The 26,994-nt window shown below is 45.5% G+C and overlaps 1 protein-coding gene across 8 annotated transcripts in view; it reads left to right on the top strand.

Moving 5' to 3' along the window:
- The window catches only part of TEAD1 (TEA domain transcription factor 1), a 272,153-nt gene that overhangs the window by 190,964 nt on the left and 54,195 nt on the right, over nucleotides 1–26,994 (top strand). For 4 of the 8 annotated variants that reach the window (XM_008006503.3, XM_008006473.3, XM_073018207.1 and 1 more), the window contains 6 exons: nucleotides 24–86; nucleotides 16,499–16,510; nucleotides 17,323–17,457; nucleotides 18,629–18,675; nucleotides 19,525–19,586; nucleotides 20,794–20,918. In XM_008006503.3, coding sequence (XP_008004694.1) covers nucleotides 24–86; nucleotides 16,499–16,510; nucleotides 17,323–17,457; nucleotides 18,629–18,675; nucleotides 19,525–19,586; nucleotides 20,794–20,918 — 444 coding nt within the window. The remainder of the gene's footprint in view (nucleotides 1–23; nucleotides 87–16,498; nucleotides 16,511–17,322; nucleotides 17,458–18,628; nucleotides 18,676–19,524; nucleotides 19,587–20,793; nucleotides 20,919–26,994) is intronic. The other 4 variants (XM_073018192.1, XM_008006509.3, XM_008006492.3 and 1 more) reach the window with 3 other exon arrangements.

Raw genomic sequence — 26,994 nt, 5'->3', positions numbered from 1 at the left:
TCCTCCCTTCCCCTACCCTGCAGGTGTCTAGTCACATTCAGGTTCTTGCCAGAAGGAAATCTCGTGATTTTCATTCCAAGCTAAAGGTATGCGCTTTTCTGCTTTTTGGCTTGTGGTTGCTATGCATCTCACTTCCTGTTTTCCATGGTGACTGGTGAATGCCTGGTGCTGGGATTCTCGTAACCTAGTTTCCTTGCATGTGAGAGCTGTTTACATTTCTTTGTGTTTAATCTCTCTGTTTCTGTACTAGCCTCACATTAAACTCAGTGTGTGCGAGCGCGTGCGTGTGTTTGCGTGTGTGTGTGTGTGTGTGTGTGTTCCTAATAACAATGCAAATGCAGCAGAGAGCTCTTCTTGATAACTTTTCAGCACAGAAACGTGATTTTTTTTTTTTAACCTTCAGATGCCCACCAAGCAGCTCTGGGCTAATAACAATGCAAATGCAACAGAGAGCTCTTCTTGATAACTTTTCAGCACAGAAACGTGATTTTTTTTTTTTAACCTTCAGATGCCCACCAAGCAGCTCTGGGCTAGAAAAACTTAAAAAAAGAAAAGTCCAGAGATGCAAAATTGAGTAGAAATTCTTTAGAATCATTTCCAAAGTGGTCATGAAATTACCTTTTTAAAAAATTTAGAAATTATTTTAACTCATGCTTTTGATGTATTTTTAAGAAGACTTATAAAAAATACGTCTTTTTCATGCATATCTCTTCCTGCAGAGTATTTTCAGCGAGATTTCTTCCACATTGCTTACTACTGTTTTTTAAGTGAACGGCGCTCTTATTAAAAGAAATCTGAGGAGTGGCCTTTAAAAAAAAGATAGATCTTAGAGATGGAAAAGCTCTTGATCAAACCCATTTGCAGTTTCATTTGTACTTGAGCTTACTTACATTTTTTTGTTTTCACTTGTACCTCATTTTTCAGTCTCAAAATACATTTTATAGGAAAAATGGGGACATTGATCATTTTTTATATACAGCTTCTTTCTTTTTCCCTTTATAAAATTTACAATAAAACATACCTGACTTTTATTTTTCTATAGTGCCCTATTTTAGAAATGCAAAGGGATTATAGTTTGCAAGGAGGAGCCTTCATTTATAATAAAAATTGATTTTGGGCCATATTGATAACTTTCCCATGTGCCTTTTTTGGTTCTGTTCTGATATTTTTCTATACAGTAATTAAATTTGTGGTTTTGTTCTGAACTAAAAAACAGTACAGTTTCACAACACTTGAGTGGTGAACACTGGGACTCTTCCCAAAGTCCTTCTACTTTTTTTTATGCAAACAAGGCTGGCTGTGGAACAGGACAAGTGATTAGGAAGGAGCATTTGGTGTGCCCTCTGCAGTGGGCAGCATGCTGGCTCGCTCGCACGTGTGGCTGATGGTGGCTGGCTTTTAGCTGCACTGGCTGAGCAGTTGGAAGACTAAGATAACTTTATAGATCCTGCTTTTTAACCAAAGGTGCAATACTCTCTATATGGATGTAACTACCCCAGTTTTTGCTCAAGTTCTGACTCTGTTTCTAGTTTCTCTGAGCTAATGAATTAATGATGTACAAAGAAGTTTACAGATAACAATGTTGTTTCCATCTGTGATGATATGAATTGCTGTTATTTCTGCACCGTCTATGTGGTTCCTGTGGACTTACCAGGCACACAGCCCTAGACTGAAAGCCCTATAGGTGATGAATAAAGCTCTTCTGTTCAGAAGGGATTCCCATGGGATATAGGAAGCAGTCTATTTCTCACTTGGTGAATTTTAGAGTTTTCTTCCATAGGAACAGTTTTTCTGTTGCTTTATGCATGTACATATATAAAAATACACAGCTGTATTGATGTTTGTTTCTAAAAAAATAATAAAAAAGAAACATACCCTTGACTTTCAGCCCTGGGCCACTATCTTTTGGGGCAGGCACAAGGAAGAGACAGAAACAGAAGCAGTAGGATAGCAACTGGCTCAGCATTTAAGCTCCAAGAACCACCTCCGTCTTCTTGTAGTTTCTTCCCTTCTTTCCTACCACATTGTTCTTGGAAAAATGGAGTCCTTTGTTTTTCCATCTGCTAACACCAACTGAGTGTTCCAGGCATGGTGCTCACTGTGATGGGCAGTTAACAGCCAATCTCCTATTCAGGGAGCTGGCCATGTAAATGGGAATGTAAACTAGAGGAGCACTTTGGGTAAGTGTTAGCAGGAACAGCCGAAATGAAATGTGGGGTGCAGGGATGAGCTTCCCGGGGAGTGTACTGTTACTTTTGGGAATTGAAACAGGAAAGACAGCCTAATGCGTGCTCCCTCATTTAAGCTCACTACAGTATTCTGTTTTTGGGGCATGATATTGAGGAAATGGGGGCTGAGAGAGTATAATTGACTAGTCACAAAGCCGTCCTAGTAAGTGGTGAAGCCAGGATTTGAACTCAGATCTTTTTGCACCCTAAACGAATTTTTTTTTAGATAAAATTTTGTCTAGTGGAGGTGGGCAAATGTTTTTAAGCAGAGGGCTTCACGCCAGCACACTGTACCTAACCTGTCATCCCTCACAGTCTTTGGGGCTGGGCATTCAGCCTTTGCTACCAGCCCTTCACTTGGCATCCACATTTTAACTTTGAGCCCTTGGTCAAAATGTGGACTTAATTTGGGTTGGTGCTGTGAGGGTCATCAGTAACTGGGGGGATGATATGGTCCTGGAGACAGAACTGCTTGTCACTACTCTGAGGGCATTAGGACAGTCACAGAGAGTGAGGCTGGCTGTCACCTGCTTGCAGGAGTTGGTGCTGCTTTCACTTCCTCCATGAACATTTTATCTCAAAGACCACATACTTAACCTTCCTAACCAGCCATTACCAGGATATGGGCTCAACTCTGTTGGTGTCCCAGCTCCATCCATACCCCCTTGTTCAGCTCTGGAGTCTAATAGCACATTTGTGAGGAGGCAGGGACAAGCATCTTTACCAAGGTCATCATGGGGTCAGGCTGATAGCCATGGTCTTTTTGGCCTCACATGCTAGCTAATGAGATAAACTCGCTACAGAAAATTGAGGTCATCCCAAAAGACAACAAGGATAGCTTCTGGGTGGGTGGGGAGCAGGGGGGAGTGGCAGGAAGTATCCAAGCTTAAAATAGACACTGTGCTTTGCCTGGGAAGATGTAGAAAGGCCTCCTGGAGCAGGTGGCTGGTGGCTGACCATCCCAGTAACTACCCTTGCAGGCACTGCCGTAGCCAGGCCGGTCACCACTTCTCCACAAACTCAGACATGGAAGGGGTAGACAAAGGTCTATGCTTCTCATTTGAAGACCAAAGCCAGGCTTGCATTTGTCTGTCCCTCTGTGGAGTTGGAAAAGTGGCTTACCCACAACGGAGGCCACTGCCAGGTGTGTCTTCCTTGTGAACCTTGTTGCTTATAAGCTTCTCTTTACTTTCCAGGGAAGGGTGTGGCAGAGTTCTTTGGGCTGGTGTTTTCTAGCCTTTTTAAAGTAGCAAAACTCATGTTTCTAATTGAAACTTTCTCTCTCCAATCCTTAGTAATGGCCTCTTGGGCTACTCCATTGAATCAGGTTTGAAAAACCACCTGTTATAGGCAGAAGGAAAAGGAGGTGTCTACCTCCTATGCTGTCCCTTCCAGCCTTTACAGACAGCTCCTGTGTCCCATTTAAAGTCCATGTTTTTAAGTTTTGTAGTTTCTAAGTTCTGCCATGTTCCTCGGAAGAAAACAGACTCCAGGAGAGAGTGGTCATTTTGATGTCACATTGATAGATAAGTCATCCTAGCTACAAAAGTTACTCTTCTGGAAATCTGTTAGAATAAATTCTAAAGGTCAGCTTTATGCTTCTGCTAATTGGCAGTTATTCTCAATGTGCTGTTTGTGTACTAGATCACCCCCAAAATGTGTAGACTTAAATTTTAGTAAAGAAAAAAATTGTTCTAGTGAAAGTCTAAGATTTCTACATAGATTTGAACTTGAAAGACATAGGAATGATTACTGAATTCAGTCCAGTGGTTTTCATTGAGAACTCAAGTGTGTTCTAGGTCCTTTTGTAGATGTTGGGCAATAGAATTGAATCCAGAGTTTGTGTTCTTGAGGAACGCTGAAATTTTCTGTTATTTTTTCCAGTGGGTATCCACAGCTAGGGGGCTCTGCAGTAGAAGTTAAACAGGATAGTGCAGAGGCTGACCAAGTGAAAAGAGTGATTCATTCTGAGAGTGAGGGAATTAAAGAAAGCTTCATGGAGAAGTGTCGTTAGAACTAAACATAGTTGAAGTCAGAGAATTTCCATAAAGTTGGGACTATCTGGGGGACGATGAAGAACATTGTGTAGTTGGAGGCATACGGTGGGAGGTAAGACTGGAGGAGCCTAAGGGAAGGGCCCTCGATCATCCCACTGAGGAGCAGGGATTCATCTGTGGGCCTCGGGGCGTACACAGGGCTCATACAAATTAACACTCTGAAAAGACCTCACTGGCCGGGTTTTGCAGGATAGCTAATAAGAGGGAGGCCAAGCCGGAGTCAGGGAGGCTAATTCCTGGACTGCTTTAAGAGTGGGGAAGAGAGTCGCAGGCCAGGACCAAGGGCCAACCCACACCCTCGGGGCTGCTCCGTGGCACTTAGCACTCATCCTTGGCTGGCTCCCCGCTTCAGTGCTCTCTGCCCGCTCTGTAGTCTTTTCTACTATTCGTATTTAAAGAATAAATTATAAGTTCTGTCCTTATGAAGTCTGAAAAGTATTGTGTGCCAGAATTTTTCAGAAAGATTTTCAATAGCAGCATTTAAAAATTAACTTATTAAAAGTTGGGTTCTCTTAAAGTAATAGTAATTAACTAGGAGTGCGCATCAAAATTAACTATGAAGTTTTTGTTGCAAAATCTTAAACATACAAAATTTAAACTGTACAGAGAATATCATATTAAACACTCATGTTTATACTATCTGGAATTGATCATTTTCATTATGTAAGTTTTTTTTTTTTTAATGAAAAATCAAGTGGCAAACATTATTCTGTACTTTTTCCTCTACCTACCCGCCTTCTTCAACCAAAATTAATCTTTCTTTCCTACCACCCACAGTGTCTTTCCTTGCCATTTATTTCCCTTAGAAAATCAAATGCAGTAAAAACTCTCTTCTCTTTTTGCTCCTAGATTTTTGCCCATTGTCCTTTTTTTTTTTGAGACAGAATCTCACTCCATCGCCTGGGCTGGGTACAGTGGCGCCATCTCAGCTCATTGCAACCTCCGCCTCCCAGGTTCAAGTGATTCTCCTGCCTCAGCTTCCCAAGTAGCTGGGATTACAGGCACCTGCCATGATACCCAGCTAATTTTTGTATTTTTAGTAGAGACGGGGTTTCACCATGTTGGCCAGGCTGGTCTCGAACTCCTGACCTCAAGTGATCTGCCTGCCTCAGCTTCCCAAAGTGCTGGGATTACAGATGTGAGCCACTGTGCCCAGCCGATTTTTGCCCAATTGTCTACCATGAATTTGTGCAATAGCCATTGGCACCAACATGAGACTTTTCCTCTGGAATTTTTAGCAGCTTAAGTTAAGATAGACTCGGCCAACAATTTGATTACCTTGGATAAAGACCATGACTGCAAAGGAGAGATACGAGGTCCAGGAAATATAGGGGATGGTTGAACTAGAAAGGGAGTAATGCGAGGAGACAGTGAACCAGGAGCAGAGAAGCTGGGATAGTAGAGACAAGGCGCCAGTAGATTGAAGCTGAGATTCAAGAACTTGGTAAGATGGAGAACAGAAAGAAAAAAAAAAAAAAGGCATTTGTGGCCAGAGCATAGTAATTTTGGAAATTAAATTTATACATGCAGAGTTGTGGGGATTTTCTCTCCCCGGTCCCCCCACGCAGTGAGGTTGGGGCATTTTCAGAATGTCTAGGACAAGGCTGGGCACGGTGGCACACACTTGTAATCCTAGCACTTTGGGAGGCCGAGATGGGCAGATTGCCTGAGCCCAGGAGTTAGAGACCAGCCTGGGCAACACAGTGAAACCCTGTCTCTACTAAAATACAAAAAATTAGGTTATGGCAGTGTGCACCTGTAGTTATAGCTACTTAGGAGGCTGAGGCAGGAGGATTGCTTGAACCTGGGAGGTGGAGGTTGCAGTGAGCCGAGATTGCACTGCTGCACTCCAGCCTGGGTGACAGAGCGAGAGACTGTCTCCAAAAAAAAAAAAAAAAAAAATATGTCTAGGACAGAAGCTAGAGTACTAACTACAGGCCTAGAAGAGAGCTTAGCTTTGAAGGAGTTGTTTCTTAGTGATGGGAGTGCTGTGTGTTTGCCTCCTACTCAGACAAAACCCTTTTGACCCACTCCTCTCAAGGGGGTAGGTTTTATAGATGACCCACAGCCCATAGCTGGGTCTGAGTCTAATTCTAAAGTATAAGATGAATCCGTGCAGTTGCAGTGTGAAAGAGGCTTCTAGGCCTATGGAATATCCATTTAAGGACCCGAGGATGCTGAGTTAGAGGTCTCCCTTGGACCTTGCGTCACCAGCTGCAGAGACAGCAAGGTCACCAACACCAGCTTTACCTGTTGTCTTCCATCTCGCCCTTTCCCTTAGTTTAGCCCCTACTGGCATCTCCAGTGGAGTAGTGAGAAGCAGCAGCATGTCTGAGAATTAGCTCACAGCCTTAGAAATTATTCTCTACTTCGAATTGTTTCACTCACCATTAATTCATCAAAAAGTCATTAACTGTCCTTTTAAGCACCAGGGATTTGTTATCCTAGCATGTAGAAAGAATGCAGAAGCGTTCTCTATGTGTTAAGCAGTCTTTTTCATACTCAGAGTTTCTTTGTAGAGTTCCGTGCCTGAGTCTCTTTCTCTGTATGTTCAGTTGCCCTAGGAAGTTGTTCAGACCCCGCTCAGAGTCCTTCTTTCCCCATTAGCAGCAAAAAGGCAATCCTTTCTTGCTGTTTTCAGAAGCTTGTGGCAGCCACAGCCAAGGTCTGGGAAGCACCACCACACTGTGGGCCATCTCCATCTTCCCATGAAGATGGGCCAAACCACCTCTGGTTCACTTCTCGAGTGTGTTTGGGTGAGTGTATGACTCGGGACAAAACTAAGAGGAAAGGAAGTCTTCACCATGCCCTCCCCTCAGCAGGAATACATCTTATGCAGTAGATGTATTCATGCCAGGCTCTGGATGTGTACTGAAGAAAAACCTGTAGTTGCTGACATTGCATCATCCCAGTAGAGCAGAAAAAGACCTGAGCCCCTCTGATTATGTCCAGTCACTGGTGACTAATTTATGAGCTACATGTGCTCCCCCGGGGCCGTTTTCTTGTTCTCGCCCTGGTGGCCTTTGTGATTTGATTTCTGAACAGGCCATTCTTTCCAATCTGCTGTTCCTTCCAATAAGCAGAGAGCTTAAAGTTCAAATTGTTGATTTAATTCTTTTGAGTTCAAGAACTTCACTGGGGCATTGCTAAAGTCCACGCTGCTGAATCATGTTTGTATCATCACTGATTCCATCCAGGAATGGGCCTGTCCACAGGGAAGGCAGACATGCTTCACTTCACTCTGTGGTGCCCGGTGAAGCCCCCTGAGCCACTCTGCTCCTTCAGGACGTGGCTGTTAGCAGTGCAGGAGGCAAGGAAAGCCTGAGCAACAACCTCCTTTGTCTGCGTCCGCACCAAGACACTTGGCCTTGTCACAGGATTTGGAAAATGATACAATCTTTCCTGGCATTTCCCAGTCTTCAGGGGGAGTTCTTTTGCATTTATGACATGTACCCTTTCTCCTCAAAGATATTTTTATTACCTTGTTTTTAATTTAACTGAACAAAAACTAAGATTGGAGACAATTTCTCAGGCTTCAGTTAGAACCACTTACCAACAGTGTGGTGATGGAGAAATTAACGATGGGAGCCGGAGCACTGAATATGTAGATAAAGATAATTCTGTGTGAACTGAGCCAGGTTTGGATTTTCTTTTTAAGGGCAACAGAAACAGCCTCATTCTACATTTTTATCTCTTCATAGAGAAAACCCATTGTTAATTGGCCTCCAACTTAGATAATGCCCTAGAGTGACATCAATCCGAAAGATTATCTAGTGAGGACTAGGGCTCCTGAGCATTTCAGGTCCCGAGCAGGATCCAGCCTGGAAAGCCAGTCCGTCACCTGGGCCCTGTAGATTACAGGCTCACCCAGGGCCAAGGCTGCAAGCACCATGCTAAGTACTTGAAGCAGTCCTGAATGGAAGTGTTTTTATCTTCGATTTATAAATTAGGACGCAGAGGCTTGGAATAGTTAACTGACTTGCTTAGAGTCACAAGTCTGAAGTTAATCCTGGGATATCTGATGCCAAAAGCCAAGCTCTTCGCAGGATGTCCTGCTGCCTTCCCAGAGAGTACTAGTCCAGGATGAGGTTCATTTTCCTGACTTGGGATGCTTTGTATTGTCTCCCTCCACTGAGCCCTCTTCATTGTGTCTGTATGTTTGAAGGAAACAGAAGATAAACAATGGGAGCAAGGACTCACTCTGGGACTTAACTTGAGCCTGGAGCCAGTTTGGGTTCCTCTGGCTCCTTGCTGTCACCTCCTAGAGAAAAGTGGGCTGAGGTCAGAAGGGTGCCTTCTCCCAGACACCTGGATCTGGCATGAAGCTGTCCTAAATCCAGGGCTTCCTGGGAGAGAGTCATGAGGCACACCTATGAGTTTGCTCATCTATAATTCTCATCTACAATCCTTTATGATTTGAAGCCCCACATCAGAGTTAAAGGAAATGCTGTTGACAATTATAAAATACCAAATATAGCTGAATATATTTAAAAATGAACAATGGTAAAAGCCTTGAACATCTTTCCTTGGATGTGAATGGAGTCTTTGGCATTTGGAAATACAATAAGATGAATTAATTGCTACTTATTAGGCAGTAAGTCAGGAGAAGTGTGAATGTGCCTTCTGTCCTCTGCATTAGCTGTTACCTGACCGAAATAGCCTCCTTTTGTATTTAGTCCTGCCTTTTCTAATGATAAGTAAATTAGAGATCATAGCTAGAAAAAAAAATAAAGTGCCCTCCATCCTTTCTCCAAAACCATAATACAGTTCTGTGATGTTTATCTGCTCAAGGGGTATGGCTAGTAATTGCAGAGGTCATGTGAATCCACATAGTACAATATTAGAAACAACATCTGCAAAATTACTTATTAGGAAAGTATTTTATGTTTTGTCTTTTTCTAAAAAAGTGATTTTGTAAGCAAATTGCTGTCTTTCCTCCCTTGCACTATGTTATGTTGCTGGTTAAAGCACATTTGGAAAAAAAACATTTAATAACTGTCAAGAGTTTTTGAATCCATGGTCGTTTTTTGACTTTACTATTTTTTCTAATGTAGTTGATGGACTTCTATATGAATAAATTAGATTGGAATCCTATCTTTAAATTCTGAAATTGTGGCCCATGAATAAACTGGAAGGTATTGATTATGCTGTTCATTAAAATTCCATGTATGGCAGCTATCATATATTGTATATGCAAGCATGTAACCTTTTTATATTATCTTTAAAATTTGTTCATGGTAATGCCTATAGAGTATGAGATAATTGATTTTGCAGAATAATCAAAACTGGGAAGCAGAAGGAAGAGAAGGGAACAAGACTCCTCTGATATCCAGAATGATCCATGAGATATCCTCGAGTTTTAAGAGTACAGCACTCCAGCCATGTGCATTTATGATACTGCTTGCCCTCCTGTCATGTATATTACATGTAGATATTTTCCAAACATTGTGTCCATTTCAACCATAAAAAGGAGGCAGTCAGCAGAACAGAGAGCTATAGCAGCAGTAACCTTGCTCTGCTTCATGAAATATGAAAGCCTGTTTTTACTTAGGAACAATAACAATTTGTAAGGCTTCAGGCTGAGGAGTTTATGCATGACACAGCCTGCTGGACCATGTAGCAGAGGCAGCACGACCATTGAGTATGGTGTGCTGGAAATTGGATAATGACAAAAGTAGGGTAGATGATGAGACAGGCATCCCGAGTCTCAGGTCAGTTGGACCATTTGTTCTTAGAACCCATCGTCTTCCCCATACAAAGTCCATAGACCCATGGTTCCTGCTCCATGAGTGTTTTCTGCATTGCAGGTCATGGGCTTGGATTGGGGTTCAGTTGGAAAAGGGAGATTTCCCTTTTCTTTCTCCACTCCCCAGACATTTGGCTTTTTATGGCCTCATTCTTTGTAATCTTAGGGATAGAGGGACAGAAAATCAGTAATAAGGAGTCAGTGTGAACTTGTCCAAACTTTTCTAGGATGCAATTTTCTTATTCTTGCTCATATGCATGTGTGTGCTCTCTCTCCCCCGCCCACCCGCCCGCCCTGTCTCTGTCTCTCAGAATATTTCCTGTAACCTAAGACTTCATAGAGCATAATTCAGTATTAACCTAACAGTTTTCCAGGATCAAACAATGTGCTCATCCTTTGTAAATATCATCCACATCTCAGAAATGTTGGTGTGAAAACATCTTAAAATTAGTGTGGTGTACAAATGTAGCATGTTTTTTAATTTGCCCAGCTTCACTTGTTTGGATAGGTTAGCCTCCTCCTCTTTAGAGCGGGGATGAGTAGTGAGGATAGAGTCAAATGCTTCAAAGTCTGGGATATTAGACTAGAGTGACACAGAGGAGCAATTCGCTCAAGTCTGACACTTAGAGTTATTTTTTCAAAGCCAGGCAGGTATCTCTGGGCTGAAAATGACAATTTAGAGATCCTTCCATTGAAATCTCTTAGCTTGGCATCCTTTTGAATTCCCATTTCAGGATAAGTGGGTCTCTAGTCAGACGCTTGGTTCTGATTTCAAGATATCCCTGGTGGTGCTTATTATTTCCAGGGTCACATTAGATTTTAAACAAAACATTTTAATCCTTTTAATTTTCAGTATATATTGTAGATAAAGGGGAGATGTTATAAAAATTAAATGAGTAGTCAGAGTAGATCAGCCACAAAAGGTAGGAAATCACTGGTACAGGCATTTTAGTCCATTTGCAGAAAATTGCCTATTCTCAAATAGGTAGGTCAAGTGCAGAAAGAACCTCTACTTGAGATAAAATTTCCTTTCCACACTTAGCTTTCTATTAGGACAGCAGCCAAGAGTTGCCCAAATTTTAACATCCTGCCATCTTCTCACTAGTAGTTTCCTTGACTATATGCATTAAAAAGTATTTGTTTATAATGGAATTTACCCTCATAGCTACAAGTACCTTTAAACCTGGAAGGACATTAGACATAAATGTGCAACTTTTAATTTTGTAAATAAAGAACTTAGAAGTCGTTAAATGACTTGATCCACATAATGCAGCTCATTAATGTCAGGCAGGGACAGGTTTGGAGCCAGGTCTCCAGACACCCCAGTGGGTACACCTTTTAGAGTCTTGGAGCAAGTTGATGCGATAAAAGCAATTGATTTGTTCTCCTGCTCTTGAACTCCTGTTTTCATTTAGGTACCTGGTAGAATGCTGGGTAATGAGAGAGTCAAACCTTACTTTGTTTAACAGAAGAAACAGGTCATGTTCTGAAGCTGTGTGACAAACAGCAAAGATAGGTGCTTTTCTCCTTTTCCACACCGACTGAGTTCCCTGTTTCAAAAAAGAATATCAAACTTGGATGAAGATTTCAAATGATTTTGAATAACCTGGCAGATGTCAAGCAGCTCAGTAAAGTGGGATGTGGAGATGCAGGGAACTCATTTCCATTTGGACCTGGACTTAGAATTCCTGAGCCGCCCCACCCAAGTGTGCACAAACAGATTCTGTATTCGGGCAAGCAGAACTGCCTTTGTCTGCAGCACTTCAAACACGTGGAACTCTTCGGGTCTGTGAGAGGCTCCACAATGTTCTGGAATGGAGCCAAGCCCTCAAGTTCTTTTGTAGTTACCGGTCAGATGTGTCAGGCAGGCAATACATCTGTGCTGCCATTTTCCAATCCCCCTAGCCTGGGCCCCAGAGAAGTTGTAAGGCTTATTCTGTGCTGAGGAAGGCACCTGTGGTCATACCTGTGCCGTTACCTCAGTTTCAGAAATCCGCCTTGAGAACATTTATAACCCCCTCGTTAGGGATCGAGTGGCGTGGGGGCTGGAGTCCAAAGTGACTGGTCAAAGAGAAACCAATGGATTTGTATTGATGTCAGGGTGGTGGCGATGGGGAATGGAGTAGGTGTGACTAGGGCCATGGTTTCTGTTCACGGGCTACCCTCTGAGGGAGTGGACCAGCGTGGAGCAGGTGAAGCCACAGAATAGCCAACAGTAGATTGCCTAACACTGAAGTCTGCATGTGTGGGCCCAGTTTGTCAGTTTATCATAAAATCCTGTCCACTTCAAGATTTGCCCTTTTCTTGGCATCCTCAGTATCTGAAATGTTTCAAATCTTAAAAGGTGAGCTGAGGAAGCTAGCTTTAGGTTAGAACGTTTGACAGATTAGCAAATGGAGCCCCAAGTTGAAGAATGCCATTTGATGAGAAGGAGATAACATCAGCGAAAGGATCATTCTGAGTCACTCTGGCCATTCTATTGAGACCCAAGAATCCTGTCAGCTTGCAGGGCCCTTGGAGTGTCACTCGACCATGGGAGGTGTCGTTACAGATGTTCGTAATGACCTTGTGCATCCATGAAAAGCTGTTATTTGAGGCTCCTTAGTTTTTCAGTCACAGCCAGAGTAATATATAAGACATAAAAAATTAATGTGGCTGGGCACAGTGGCTCACGTCTGTAATCCCGGCACTTTGGGAGGCCAAGGCGGGTGGATCATCTGAGGTCGGGAGTTCAAGACCAGCCTGACCAACATGGTGAAACCCCGTCTCTACTAAAAAGACAAATACAAAAATTAGCTGGGCGTGGTGGCACATGCTTGTAATCCCAGCTACTCAGGAGGCTGAGGCAGGAAAATCGCTTGAGCTTGGAAAGCGGAGGTTGCAGTGAATTGAGATCGTGCCACTGCACTCCAGCCCGGGCAACAAGAGTGAAACTCCGTCTCAAAAAAAACAAAAAAAAGAAAATAATGGAAGTGTTAGACTCTGTTTTCTTTTCTCCCCTCCCCTCCCCTCCCCTCCCTTTCCTTTTTTCCTCCCTTCCTCCTTCCCCCTTTCTCCCTCCCACCCTCCCTTTCTTCCTTCCTTTTCTCCCTCCCACCCTCCCATTCTTCCCTCCTTTTCTCCCTCCCACCCTCCCTGTCTTCCCTCCTTTTCTCCCTCCCACCCTCCCTGTCTTCCCTCCTTTTCTCCCTCCCACCCTCCCTGTCTTCCCTCCTTTTCTCCCTCCCACCCTCCCTGTCTTCCCTCCTTTTCTCCCTCCCACCCTCCCTGTCTTCCCTCCTTTTCTCCCTCCCACCCTCCCTGTCTTCCCTCCTTTTCTCCCTCCCACCCTCCCTGTCTTCCCTCCTTTTCTCCCTCCCACCCTCCCTGTCTTCCCTCCTTTTCTCCCTCCCACCCTCCCTGTCTTCCCTCCTTTTCTCCCTCCCACCCTCCCTGTCTTCCCTCCTTTTCTCCCTCCCACCCTCCCTGTCTTCCCTCCTTTTCTCCCTCCCACCCTCCCTGTCTTCCCTCCTTTTCTCCCTCCCACCCTCCCTGTCTTCCCTCCTTTTCTCCCTCCCACCCTCCCTGTCTTCCCTCCTTTTCTCCCTCCCACCCTCCCTGTCTTCCCTCCTTTTCTCCCTCCCACCCTCCCTGTCTTCCCTCCTTTTCTCCCTCCCACCCTCCCTGTCTTCCCTCCTTTTCTCCCTCCCACCCTCCCTGTCTTCCCTCCTTTTCTCCCTCCCACCCTCCCTGTCTTCCCTCCTTTTCTCCCTCCCACCCTCCCTCCCTGTCTTCCCTCCTTTTCTCCCTCCCACCCTCCCTCCCTGTCTTCCCTCCTTTTCTCCCTCCCACCCTCCCTCCCTGTCTTCCCTCCTTTTCTCCCTCCCACCCTCCCTGTCTTCCCTCCTTTTCTCCCTCCCACCCTCCCTGTCTTCCCTCCTACCCTCCCTTTCTTTCCTCCTTTTCTCCCTCCCACCCTCCCTTTCTTCCCTCCCACCCTCTCTTCCTTCCTTTTCTCCCTCCCACCCTCTCTTTCTTCCTTCCTTTTCTCCCTCCCACCCTCCCTTTCTTCCTTCCTTTTCTCCCTCCCACCCTCCCTTTCTTCCTTCCTTTCCCCCTCCCACCCTCCCTTTCTTCCTTCCTTCCCCCCCCACCCTCCCTTTCTTCCTTCCTTTTCTCCCTCCCACCCTCCCTTTCTTCCTTCCTTTTCCCCCTCCCACCCTCCCTTTCTTCCTTCCTTTTCGCCCTCCCACCCTCCCTTTCTTCCTTCCTTTTCCCCCTCCCACCCTCCCTTTCTTCCTTCCTTTTCCCCCTCCCACCCTCCCTTTCTTCCTTCCTTTTCCCCCTCCCACCCTCCCTTTCTTCCTTCCTTTTCCCCCTCCCACCCTCCCTTTCTTCCTTCCTTTTCCCCCTCCCACCCTCCCTTTCTTCCTTCCTTTTCCCCCTCCCACCCTCCCTTTCTTCCTTCCTTTTCCCCCTCCCACCCTCCCTTTCTTCCTTCCTTTTCCCCCTCCCACCCTCCCTTTCTTCCTTCCTTTTCCCCCTCCCACCCTCCCTTTCTTCCTTCCTTTTCCCCCTCCCACCCTCCCTTTCTTCCTTCCTTTTCCCCCTCCCACCCTCCCTTTCTTCCTTCCTTTTCCCCCTCCCACCCTCCCTTTCTTCCTTCCTTTTCCCCCTCCCACCCTCCCTTTCTTCCTTCCTTTTCCCCCTCCCACCCTCCCTTTCTTCCTTCCTTTTCCCCCTCCCACCCTCCCTTTCTTCCTTCCTTTTCCCCCTCCCACCCTCCCTTTCTTCCTTCCTTTTCCCCCTCCCACCCTCCCTTTCTTCCTTCCTTTTCCCCCTCCCACCCTCCCTTTCTTCCTTCCTTTTCCCCCTCCCACCCTCCCTTTCTTCCTTCCTTTTCCCCCTCCCACCCTCCCTTTCTTCCTTCCTTTTCCCCCTCCCACCCTCCCTTTCTTCCTTCCTTTTCCCCCTCCCACCCTCCCTTTCTTCCTTCCTTTTCCCCCTCCCACCCTCCCTTTCTTCCTTCCTTTTCCCCCTCCCACCCTCCCTTTCTTCCTTCCTTTTCCCCCTCCCACCCTCCCTTTCTTCCTTCCTTTTCCCCCTCCCACCCTCCCTTTCTTCCTTCCTTTTCCCCCTCCCACCCTCCCTTTCTTCCTTCCTTTTCCCCCTCCCACCCTCCCTTTCTTCCTTCCTTTTCCCCCTCCCACCCTCCCTTTCTTCCTTCCTTTTCTCCCTCCCACCCTCCCTTTCTTCCTTCCTTTTCTCCCTCCCACCCTCCCTTTCTTCCTTCCTTTTCTCCCTCCCACCCTCCCTTTCTTCCTTCCTTTTCTCCCTCCCACCCTCCCTTTCTTCCTTCCTTTTCTCCCTCCCACCCTCCCTTTCTTCCTTCCTTTTCTCCTTCCTTCTTTCTTTTCTTTCTGATGGGGTCTTGCTTTATTGCGCGGGCTTGAGTGCAGTGGCTTGATGAACACAGCTCACTGCAGCCTTGACCTCCCAGGTTCAAGCAATCCTCCCACTTCAGCCTTTCGAGTAGCCAGAACCACAGAAGTGCACCACCACACCTGCCTAATTTTATTTTTTGTGTAGACAGGGTCTCTCTATGTAGCCCAGGCTAGTCTTGAACTCCTGGACCTGAGTAATCCTCACACCTCAGCCTCACAAAGTGATGGGATTATAGGTGTGAGCCACCATGCCTGGCCCTTCCCCTTTCCCTTTTTCTTTATTGGCTGTTTTTCAAAGGTTAATGTAAGCTTTTAGCAAATTCACATGGTCTTCCTGACAGTTATAGGGCAAAGTAGTATCTACACCCTGGGAACACCTAGCACATCTTTCTTAGAAGCCCCTAGCAGTTGTTTCTGGGCTTTGATTTTTTAAAAAACTCCTTTGGCCTTGCTTGTGACGCCTTGATGTGTTTTTTTCATCACCTTTGTTTATATCAGTAAGCACTCTAGCACCCTCTCTGCTGGTACTTGGTGTCTTAGCCTGAAGCTCCCTTTGACGTTCCCTGGAGGAGGAAAGCACTCTTTTTATTTTGATGTCACCATTTTGTTTTTGCTTTGATGGCATTTGGGCCTGGAGTATAGACCCTCTATTGGCACCGGGAGCCTTTATATGCCTACAAGGCTCGAAGCCCTGCCTGTGCCCGCTGGACCTGTCTCATATCAGGAGGCTGACTATTTCTCCGTCTGTCCTGGGGAAGCCATAGAAGCAGTGCAAAGGAGTTGGGGGGTAGTTTTTTATTATTGCTGTTGTTGGGTGCCCTTCTCAATCATTGCCTTTCTAGATAGCCATCTGGATCACTGATTCTTCCTAAAATGTGAGAAGGGCCACACCCCTATGCATTTTATTGTTCCCAATTATTGTATGTTTGTGTACATACGTACATATATATATATATATATATTTTTTTTTTTTTAACCAAAGAAGAAAAAAAAACATCCCTTTGTATGCAATCCTTTTAACAAATTGTTTATTGTTGTATCCAGGTAACAAGCATGGTAAGTATTTTCACCAAACTGAGTATTCTGTATTTTAGCTGTGCTTGGCAGACTTTTTTGGCTAGCTTTGTGTTATTAGCCTTGGCTTTCCTAGAAAAGATCTGTTTAGGAAAAGGAGAAACCACGTACCTGTAGCATCCCCTAGGCTTCTGGCTTTAGTACGAACCCATGTAGCCTTAGCCCCACGGCGGGGATACCTGAGAAAGCATGCGCCCCGCCAGCATGCTGCTTGGCCCTGTTACCCCCCACCCCCTGCTGCTTCTGAGCCTCCCCAACCAGGTGTCTGCAGGGCTTCCAGGCCTTGCATGACCCCAGCAGCTCCTGGGACCGTGGCCCTGTGACAGCCAGGACACACAGATAGGGCTCCTCGAGCTCTGTGGACGGTCCTACCCCAGTCCACAGCTACATGTCTTCGCTCACCCCTCCTCCCATCCATTTGCTTAAAAGCAGGTCCTTTATTTTTTTTTTCTTCCTTAAATGTTTTAAGTAATTGGAGAAATCTCCTTCTGGAAGCTGAAAAGCTAAATAAACACTATGTCCACTCTTCTGAGAGGCTTCACATTCTGTTGGAAAATGGATTTAATCCCTACAAAAAAGCGTTGCCCCATTGGGTCTTCCCAGTAAATGTTGAGAGGTACGGTAGGTTGAGTGTGGTTTAGCCTTCTGGCTGTGTTATTTATCCATGCATGTTTGCTTTTTTGGCCTATTTTGTGGCTCTGTATTTTAGTCCATGTGCTCGTGGCTGTGCCTGTGTAACCTGCCTGGTAGCCATGCGTTATGTATTAAGTCGGTGTGTCACTGTCACCTTCAAGGATCAGACTGCAAAGGATAAGGCCCTTCAGCACATGGCAGCCATGTCCTCAGCCCAGATCGTCTCGGCCACTGCCATTCACAACAAGCTGGGGCTGCCTGGGATTCCACGCCCGACCTTCCCGGGGGCGCCAGGGGTAAGTCATGAGCTCAGTCCAGTAATGATAGCTGCTGGGGTTGGGGTTGGCACAGGCCAGTGTTAAGCCTCCCACCTCCATTTCTTGTCACGTGGGTCAGGTATGTGAGAGGGCAAAGGCTACCTTGTCAACTGATAACTGAGTCTAAGTGGTGAAAGTAAGGAGGGAAGGGAGGCAGAGAACTAGAGAGAAAGAGAGGGATAGGAGAAGGAGGAGGAGAAGAAGAAAAGAAAAAATGAAAAGGAAGAGGGAGAAAATCAGAAGAGGAAGGAATTCTGAGTCCCTGAAGACATGGAATTAAATGTGCCTTTCTGGGTTGGGCTCAGGCCTCTTCTCTCTTTATCGTTTTCCTGGCCCTTGGTCTCTGTCCCTCTGTCTTCAGGGGCAGCTAGCCCCTAAAGGGACAAGGTATTCTATTAACATTTATAATTTTGACAGCTACCAAAGGCTGAGAAGTATAGCATTATGTTGTAATCTCAATCCTCCAGGTAATCTTAAATGCTTCTTATTGTCATTGCCATTTTGCAGATGAAAAAACTGAGGTTATTCAGTAGCAAAACAAGAGTTTGGATAGCTGGGATCCTAGTGGAATGGATAGTGATGTCAAGAATCAGCCCCAGGGCGTCGTGACTCCTGAGGCTGCTCTTTCCCTCCTCTATGTCATGCTGCGTCTCCAGCCCACACCAATCGCTGCAGGGAAGCTCTCTGCGGAGATGCTGCCTGCATTGCCTCTTGGAGCTCCTGGCCTTGTTCAAGCTTTGTCCTCTGCCTTGCTGGGCCTTCAGTGCTATTGAGGCAGAATATTATGCAGGGAATGTTTCAGAATGGAGGGAGGGTACATGGATAAATCAATCAGTTAAAATATTTGTGAGCACCCTGCAGCACACCCAGATCTTTGCTTAGGTGTAAGGAAAACACTGAGGAGCTGCTGCCTGCCTCTGCCCTTGGGGGGATTTTCAGGAAGGAGGAGCTAAAGGGAGCTCTGGGTTGCCAGGCCAAGAATATAGGTTGTGGTCTTGTGCAAGTGGTGACTGCATTTGCACTCTGGCAAGGCGATTCTGTTGGGTGATCAAACCTGCTGTCTTTTAGCAGGGGTTGCGATGCGTAGGCATCCTAAACTGTGCTTTGAAGTAAACTCGTAAGTCTGAGGCCTCTGCATTTTGCCTTCCAGTTCTGGCCGGGAATGATTCAAACAGGGCAGCCAGGATCCTCACAAGAGTAAGTCTGAGGAGGGGTGGGCACTGACAACTAGGGGCTGTTCCCAGCCCACCTGGGGAGAGCTTTTCCTGGGCCATACTGTCTCAGGACCTGGAGGAGAAAGGAGCATTACACTGAAGTCCCAGAAGGCATCCCCTTCTTATTGTCTACTGAGGCCCCTAGCAGAAAAGAGACTGGCTTTTCAGATCTGGGAGAGGTGGAAGCACCTCACTGCCACATTAAGTATTAGCAGTCGTCCAGTTGGAATCAAGAAGTGAACCCCTCTTCCTTCATGGTATTGAAGGCTGAGCTGTGGTCTTCCTTGCCTGAGAAAGGGCGGCACAGGTATTCCTCTAGCCCATTTCATTCTGGCTGGCCCTGTGGTAGGGTGGCTAGTAGGCAAATCCTACTGATGCCTTGGGGGCAAGAAAAGAAAGATCAGTAAACTGGAAAATAAGGGCTATTTTGGGATAAAAGAAAGGAAATCCTGCCTGTATGCTGTAAAAAACCTTGCACTGTTTGGCCTAGAGAAGGAGAGCCTGAAGCATGTCCCACACTTTGCCTAGAAGTGGTGACTGCTTGACCTCAGAGGTTCAAAGGCAGATGTCACAGCACAAGGAATTAAGGCTGTCTTTCCAGTGTGTCCCACTGAACTGGCATGAGGCTTGGTGGTTTGATCCCTAGCTGGCTGCTGGTCTCTGTTGGTTTATGGAACAACTGCCTCTGTCTGGGCAAAGGCAGAGGCTACCACCTGCAGGCAGGGACCACAGCAGTGAAGGACCTCCCACTGGGAGGTCATGGTGGGACCTGGATAATAGCCGCTGCTGCAGATGTGATCTCTGACTCTGTCTGCCATCTCTCTGTTCCCAGCGTCAAGCCTTTTGTGCAGCAGGCCTACCCCATCCAGCCAGCAGTCACAGCTCCCATTCCAGGTGAGTCTCCCTGAAACTCCCTTTTGGGAACACAGCCCCACACAGCTGACAGCTGGGTCTGGCACTTTGTTCCCTGAGTCAAGAGATGCTCAACTTTGCCACAGCTGCACATTGCCCCTGACTTGCAGGATCCTTGGGTAGCCTGGAGCTCAGGAGGGCCACAGGGGTGACCTCTGCCAGGTCCCGATTCCCTTCAGTCATCTCCCAAGAGCTTTTCAGATGGTATAAGAAACAGGAAGCCTCATCGTGATTATCCTCAGAAGGTGAAGTTGCTGCAGCATATTCCTCAATAAAAACTGACCAAATTAGGCAGTCTAAGTCTTGAGGGTAGATAGGGTTTCATTCACCCTTTCTTAGATAAGTAGATTTTGGTGCCGCTACCTTTCTTTAAAGGAGAGAGTACATGGAAGCTCAAAGTGGAAAACGTGAATCTGTCCAGCCTACCTGTCTCCTTCCCCACAAAGCGTACCCCCAGTCCCCCCGTATGCATGTAAAAAACCTTGCACTGTTTGGCCTAGAGAAGGAGAGCCTGAAGCATGTCCCACACTTTGCCTAGAAGTGGTGACTGCTTGACCTCAGAGGTTCAAAGGCAGATGTCACAGCACAAGGAATTAAGACTGTCTTTGCAGCGTGTCCCACTGAACTGGCATGAGGCTTGGTGGAATTACTCCTTTGCACTACTCGAGGTTTACGGTATAAAAGTCACTGCTCTGCCTTACGGATTCCCCAAACTGAAAATGCTTTCACATATTGCCCTGTTCCCCAGTACCACGGAGCATTCAGAGAGAATGTTCTATAGTGCTAGTGACCACAGTCTTCAGGAAGATGGACAAACACAAGAAGGGCGCAGCATGTCCGGGTCTTACAGGAAGTCTTTGGAAGCATTCACTTCTCATTATCCCGTCATTCTTGGCTTGGTCCCCAAGTAGACCCCTCGGTCCAGGATGGATGTCCTCATGCTGCAGCCCTTAACTTTAGCTGAAGTTGGCTTAATGAGGAACACGTGCTTTGTGCTTATCTGACTGTTCACCATCACTGGGGTCCTCAGCCAGCATCTGTCATCACCTGAGTTCTCCCCGCCAGACCTGGTGGAGAGGGGGCTGATGGTGTTTCCTTCTGGGTCATCTGTAGAGCCCTATTCCAGTATTTGCCTGAGGCCCAAGGAGAGGTGAGTGACCACCATCAAAAGTGACAATTGCTCTTTCAGGGTTTGAGCCTGCATCAGCCCCAGCTCCCTCGGTCCCTGCCTGGCAAGGTCGCTCCATTGGCACAACCAAGCTTCGCCTGGTGGAATTTTCAGCTTTTCTCGAGCAGCAGCGAGACCCAGACTCGGTGAGTGTGCCCAGAGAGGTGTGTCTTGAATCCAGGATTTCTTTCCTTTTACTGTTCACCTTCTTGCTTCTCTTTCTTTCCTCCTTTACCGCTGCTCCATGCCTGACAAATATCCTGTGTGAAAACAGGCCTAGTAAAGAATAGCCTTTTGATTAAGTAAAAAGGGATTCCTATTGGCAGATTTATAGAAAACAGCAGAGCTAGAGGTGTATTATTGTCCTGGACCCCAAGGTGCTGTAAGGAATTCTTGAGTCAGAGAGCGGGACGTTTGCAAGCTCTTATGTTTTGTAAAATTTAACAAGAAGTAATATTTATTGAGCCTTGCTGTATGCCTGGTCCCATGCAGAGTTATTTAGATATATGATCACAATTCATCCTCATAAAAACCCTAGGAAGCTAGGTACTGACTGACAGATAAGGAAACAGTGTAACTTTCCCAAAGTCACACAGTTTATTTAGATATGTGATCACAATTCATCCTCATAAAAACCCTAGGAAGCTAGGTACTGACTGACAAATAAGGAAACAGTATAACTTTCCCAAAGTCACACAGTTAATCTCTGATGGATTAGAGATTCAAGCTCAGGTCCTGAAAACTCTAAAGCCTAAACATTTAGCTGTTATTCCATACTCTCTTTCCAACTCTGTTTTCTCAAGATAGCAAGTTGTTCTCTAAGTGGCCAGCACTTTGGGAGGCTGAGTCGGGCGGATCACAAGGTCAGGAGATCAAGACCATCTTGACCAAAATGGTGAAACCCCGTCTCTACTAAAAATACATGGCCACGCGCATGTAGTCCCAGCTACTCGGGAGGCTGAGGCAGGATAATTGGTTGAACCCGGGAGGCGGAGGTTGTGGTGAGCCAAGATCACGCCACTGCACTCCAGCCTGGCAACAGAGCGAGACTCCATCTCAAAAAAATAAAAAAAAGAAGAAGTAACAAAATGGCACTTTAACAGTTTGCCATAGAGTGCAGCGCATTATAATATCATAAATACCAGTAACATTGGCATCTGGACTCTATTTGTCACTTTCTTCTTTTCTACCTCCCCCACCCCCATCTTGTACCCATCGTCCCATTGTTTCTCAGCCAGGCATTTCCCATACATATGTGATCCTCCCTTCTTCCCCACCCAACAAGCCCCGTACCCTTTCTTCACACCCACTCCTTGGCTGTGAGTATGAGCATTGCATCTGTGTGTGGGTGAGCCCAATCCTTAGTTTGTCTCTGAGATCCTCACCAACTCTCACCACATTCTCTATCTCACGCCATCCTTCCCATCTCTTAAGTCCCAGGCTCTCTGTGTTGCCTGCCTTACTGTCATTTCTATTATTGGGAGAAAGTGTCAGGAATGAGTTAAGCACCTGTGGTAGATAACTGAGATGCTGAACAACTGGAGGTGACCTCTCACGGGAGTGTTTGCACTTCAGCTTGAGGAAAGGCCTCCCGTGGGGCAGAGGGGCTTGACTAGCCATCACCAGAGTGGAGAACCCATATGTGGCCCACTGATGTCTTTGTCCACAAATCGTGAACTTTGGGAGCTGGTGGAAAAATAGAGCTGCTTCCAAATTAGGGGAAAAAAATGAGGGAAGGAATGTAAATTGGGCCCATCAGGACAGTTACAAGCAAATGGGGCTATTGGGACCAGGAAAGAGAAGTGAAGGCCAATTGGATGACTCCTTCTAAGCAGCTGAGTGGCTAACAGGAAGAGTGATGGTGAGGGTTCCATCCATCTAAGTGGAAGGCATTAAGACAGACTGAAAGATGCCCTGCGTTACTCTGTGCTGCTGGTTCTTTCTGGGAAGCTCACTTAGTTCTTTGGTTGAAGGCTGGGCTTTGGCCCAGATACTGCTTCTGCCTCTTGTAACTCATGTTTCCATGACACTTTGTTGTTTACGGAGTATTTTGTGGTTGAGTATTTCATTCCGTCCTCATAGTATCCCATCAGATAGGTTCTGTGATAGGTTCTGTTTCCCCATTTTATGGATAAAGAAACTGGAGCCCAGACATACTAAATGACTTACTCAAGATATCTAGTCAGTAAACAGAGGGTACCAGGAGCCCAAGTCTTGTATTTCAATGCCCCCTTTTCACTATCGTAAAAGACCACTTCCCAATTTTGAGGGTCTCTTGAATTGTCTTTTCAATCTGAATATCTCCTGTGTGAGCAAATTTCTCTTTGCATATGACCGTTTTTTTTTTTTTTTTTAGGAAACAGCTCCAAGGCACTGGAAGGCAAAAGTCCCCACGTGATTTTTGCTTCCCTGGTTAAAATACTGTGGAATCATTTATAAAAATTCTCTCTTTTTAAAAGAAATCAAAATATTGTAGTAGCTCCCTCATTGTTAACTGTACTCTCCAGTTATGGACCTCTTAGGGCCCAGAAGGCTTGATTGCCTTTTTTTGTTGTATTTGTTGGGCTAAATATTTTGAATCATTCAGACCCTTCTACAAACATTCATGTGCAAGAAGCTGCACAGGAGAGGGGCTCATTGCTACCCAGACAGCCACAGCCTCAGCCCCTGGGGAGTAGAATGCCTAGTAGGGGAGACAGACACGAACAGATGATTATCTGAGAGATCATTGCAACGTGCTGTGACTTCTAGGAAGGAAGAATACTGAACGCTGTAACAGGAAACAGGGCAAGCTTCCTTGAGGAAGTAGCCCTTAAGCTGAGAGATGGAGGATTGGACAGGGAGAGAATAAGGGAGCAGAATATTCCAGAGGTGATGAAGCTGAAGTGTATGTGGCAGTATATTAAATCGGTGACTATTGTAGGAAAGTCAAGGCCCACTAAGTCACTAGAGTAGAGGTCAGAGATACGTGTTTTAGGTACATTCAGAATACACATAATAATCTGAATGGGTAAACTGGATCTGGCCTGCTGTTGTTGAATAAAAAAGCTTGACTTAATAGACTCCAACACGTGACTTAAAAGGCCCTGAAATGAAGGAAGGCCTGGTGTAACACCCTTGGGCCCTTTGAGAAAGATAGTTATATTTTAGGGGATATGAATTGGGGACTGAGAGAAATTAGAATTTATTTAACAAGTACTTTTTGAGCACCGACTGCATGCCAGCCACTGTTTCAGGTGTTAGAAATTCGGTAGTGAATAAAACAAAGTTCTTTTTCTCATGGAGCCCACACTTGGGTGGAGAACACAAGAAGTACCCAAGCAGATAAATACTCAATATGTCAGGGGATGCTAACTGCTTATATGGAATAATGGTCCTTTGTCACAACTGATTTTTTTTTTTTTTTTGAGATAGGGTCTTACTTTGTTCCCCAGGCTGGCCTCAAACTCCTGGGCTGAAGTGATCCTCATGCCTCAGGCTCCTGAGTAGCTGGGACTACAGTTATGCACTGCCATGCCCCAGCCTTCTTCACAATTGAAAGTTACTTGCTTTTTGGATTAAAAGTGTATAATTTCAGAAAATAATACCCCCAATAGATATGTTGATGTTTCTGGCTTGTATTATGATACTAAGTGATGTGCATTAGACATTACCAACCAGAGCTCTATCACTGCTGTGAAATTATTTTGCCTAACCTCAATCGCTATTGTTGGTGTTGCTTCTGATATTCCTATGTTACAAACACTCATTCTGCAGTTGAACACAAGTGATTTAATGTGCGCAAATGAATATGGCAGATTGTGAATAGGATCTATATTTAATTTTAGTGGACATGTGAGGACCCGAAGGTTGGTTCTTGTGCTAGAGGGAAAAAGTGGTGGCTGACCAGTTGAAATGATGGAGAATTAATAAAATTATTTAAAGCATTTGACAGTATCTTAAGTACCAGCCTCTCAAGTTAAATACTGTGTGCTTTGTTGGACAAACACAAGGTGCTATTACAATCAAGGTATAATGGTACTTCAGGGCTAAGGTTACGCTGAAAAATTTGTATCATGTAGATAGTTTCTTTGGCTCTTAGAGTTTTTGTGACTTCTCAGACTTTAATTTTGCTATATTTTTACTCCAACAACAGAAACATTAAGGCCATCTAAAATAAACTCAGCTGATACATTTTAACAAATTTGGGCATACAGTACTTAAAATTTAACATCCAACATTAACCACATTAATTTGATAAGGAAGCAAACAAAGTGACCAATAATTAAAGGGCCCTAAACAAGTTAAACTTTGCATTTGGATTCTCTAGATCTTTGTTACAGACAGACATGTACATAGGTTTCCCCCTACTTCTGTGTAATGGCTTAGGCTCATTAGACCCAAGGGGTTATAAAGTATTTTTAGTAGAGAAGAGAACTGATAGGTATTGCTGGCAAAAAAAGAAACTATATAGCCAAGTTCCATGCTATTTGTCATTAGTGACTTCTTTCATGTTTACTGAGCTCTGTGAGGTAGGTTATTCTATTCATTTCTACGGAAGAGGCTTGGAGAGATGCTGCCTTATGATAGCCAGCTTTGCACCCCAGCCTACCTGTACCATCTCTTAAGAGAAGATAAGGCATGATTGCTGGCCAGGTGCGATGGCTTATGCCTGTAATCCCAGCACTTTGGGAGGCCAAGGCGGGTGGATCACTTGAGGTCAGAAGTTTAAGACCAGCCTGGCCAACATGGTGAAACCCTATCTCTACTAAAAATACAAAAATTGGCTGGGCATGGTGGAGGGTACCTATAATCCCAGCTACTCGGCAGTCTGAGGCAGGAGAATCGCTTGAACCCAAAAGGCAGAGGTTGCAGTGAGCTGAGATTGCGCCACTGCACTTTAGCCTGGGTGACAAGAGTGAAACTCCGTCTCAAAAAAAGACATGGTTGCACACTTTGGTACCAGCAACGCCAAGAGAAGAACTTTAGTTTGTCTCCTCTTTAGTCTGAAGTGGCCTTAGAACCAGTGTTTTCTGAAATTTACTTGTTGGCTCACCACATATGTCACCCTTGCCAACACTGAAGACTTCTTCACAATCCCCCCACTCCTAGCAATAGTGATGGCCAACATTTACTAAATATTTTCTGTGTGCCAACACTATGCATTATCTTATGTAATCCTTATGAAGTAGCTTGCCCAGTGTTAGACAGTCAACTGACATGGGAAATAGGATTCAGATCCAGGTCTCCACATCCTGAGATTGTGACCAAAAGGCTGTACGGTCCATTTGTATCTGATGAGTAGTCTGTTTTTGTAGCCCAGGGCTATAAGGAGCCAATGGGAGAATAATTAGGGGGATGATCGCCCCCTACTGGCTCCGTGTCGTGTGTAAACCAGACAGCAGCTTCCCCAAGTTGGTGGTGGTTTTTGTTGGAGGAGAACCAGCGAATCAGTCCCTCTGTTACCTTTGGCTCTACTAGAAGCTAAGAGAAAAACAGCAGAGGGTGAAGAAAGGAAGGAAGAGTGTAAAAAACAGAGACTATTTGAGTTGGAAATACACTTTCTACATGATTTCAGTGTTGCATATCAAAGGACCTCAAGTGTTAAGTGTGATATCCTCCACCCAGGGTGGGCTATTTAAAAGGGGCCTCCCTGAAATCAGGGTCCAGTTTCTGGATGCCAAGTTAGGTAGATGAAAACCCCACCTGGCTGAGCTGTCAGCTAAATCCTGAAAGTACATAGGGAGTGGCTTTCCTGATAAAGCCTGGAGTGATTCCTCCACCTCAATTCTGGGGCACGGTGGGTTCCTCCAGCCCTCCACAGGGCAGCAGCTGGCAAAGCCCTGCCTGCTCAAACTGCCCGGGCACCAGGCTGTGTGTCTCCTGCCTGTTTTGGTCTGGATGCCACAGCGAGCAGGAGCCAGGAAGAGAGCACAGAGGGGATTTACTTAGGCGGGAGTTACACAACCAGAGGAGGGAAGAGTTGGGGGTGGAGAAAGAGGCAAAGAGATTGTTCTCTTTAGATTTGGAGGAAATCTCTCTTCTGCCTTGCAGAAGAGAAGTTCTGTGATACAGTACAGGAACAAACCCAATCAGGGAAGGCACACATTCGCTCAACATATGAAACTCATTTATTTTTATTTTTATTGTTTTAATTGAGACAGGGTCTCACTGCGTTGCTCAGGCTTGAATGTAGTGGCACAATCACAGCTGACTGCAGCCTCGACCTCCCAGGCTCAAGGG

Source organism: Chlorocebus sabaeus, chromosome 1 (assembly GCF_047675955.1).
Source record: "Chlorocebus sabaeus isolate Y175 chromosome 1, mChlSab1.0.hap1, whole genome shotgun sequence".
NCBI classification, from domain to species: Eukaryota; Metazoa; Chordata; class Mammalia; order Primates; family Cercopithecidae; genus Chlorocebus; species Chlorocebus sabaeus.
This window is presented reverse-complemented; position numbering and strand designations above follow the sequence as displayed.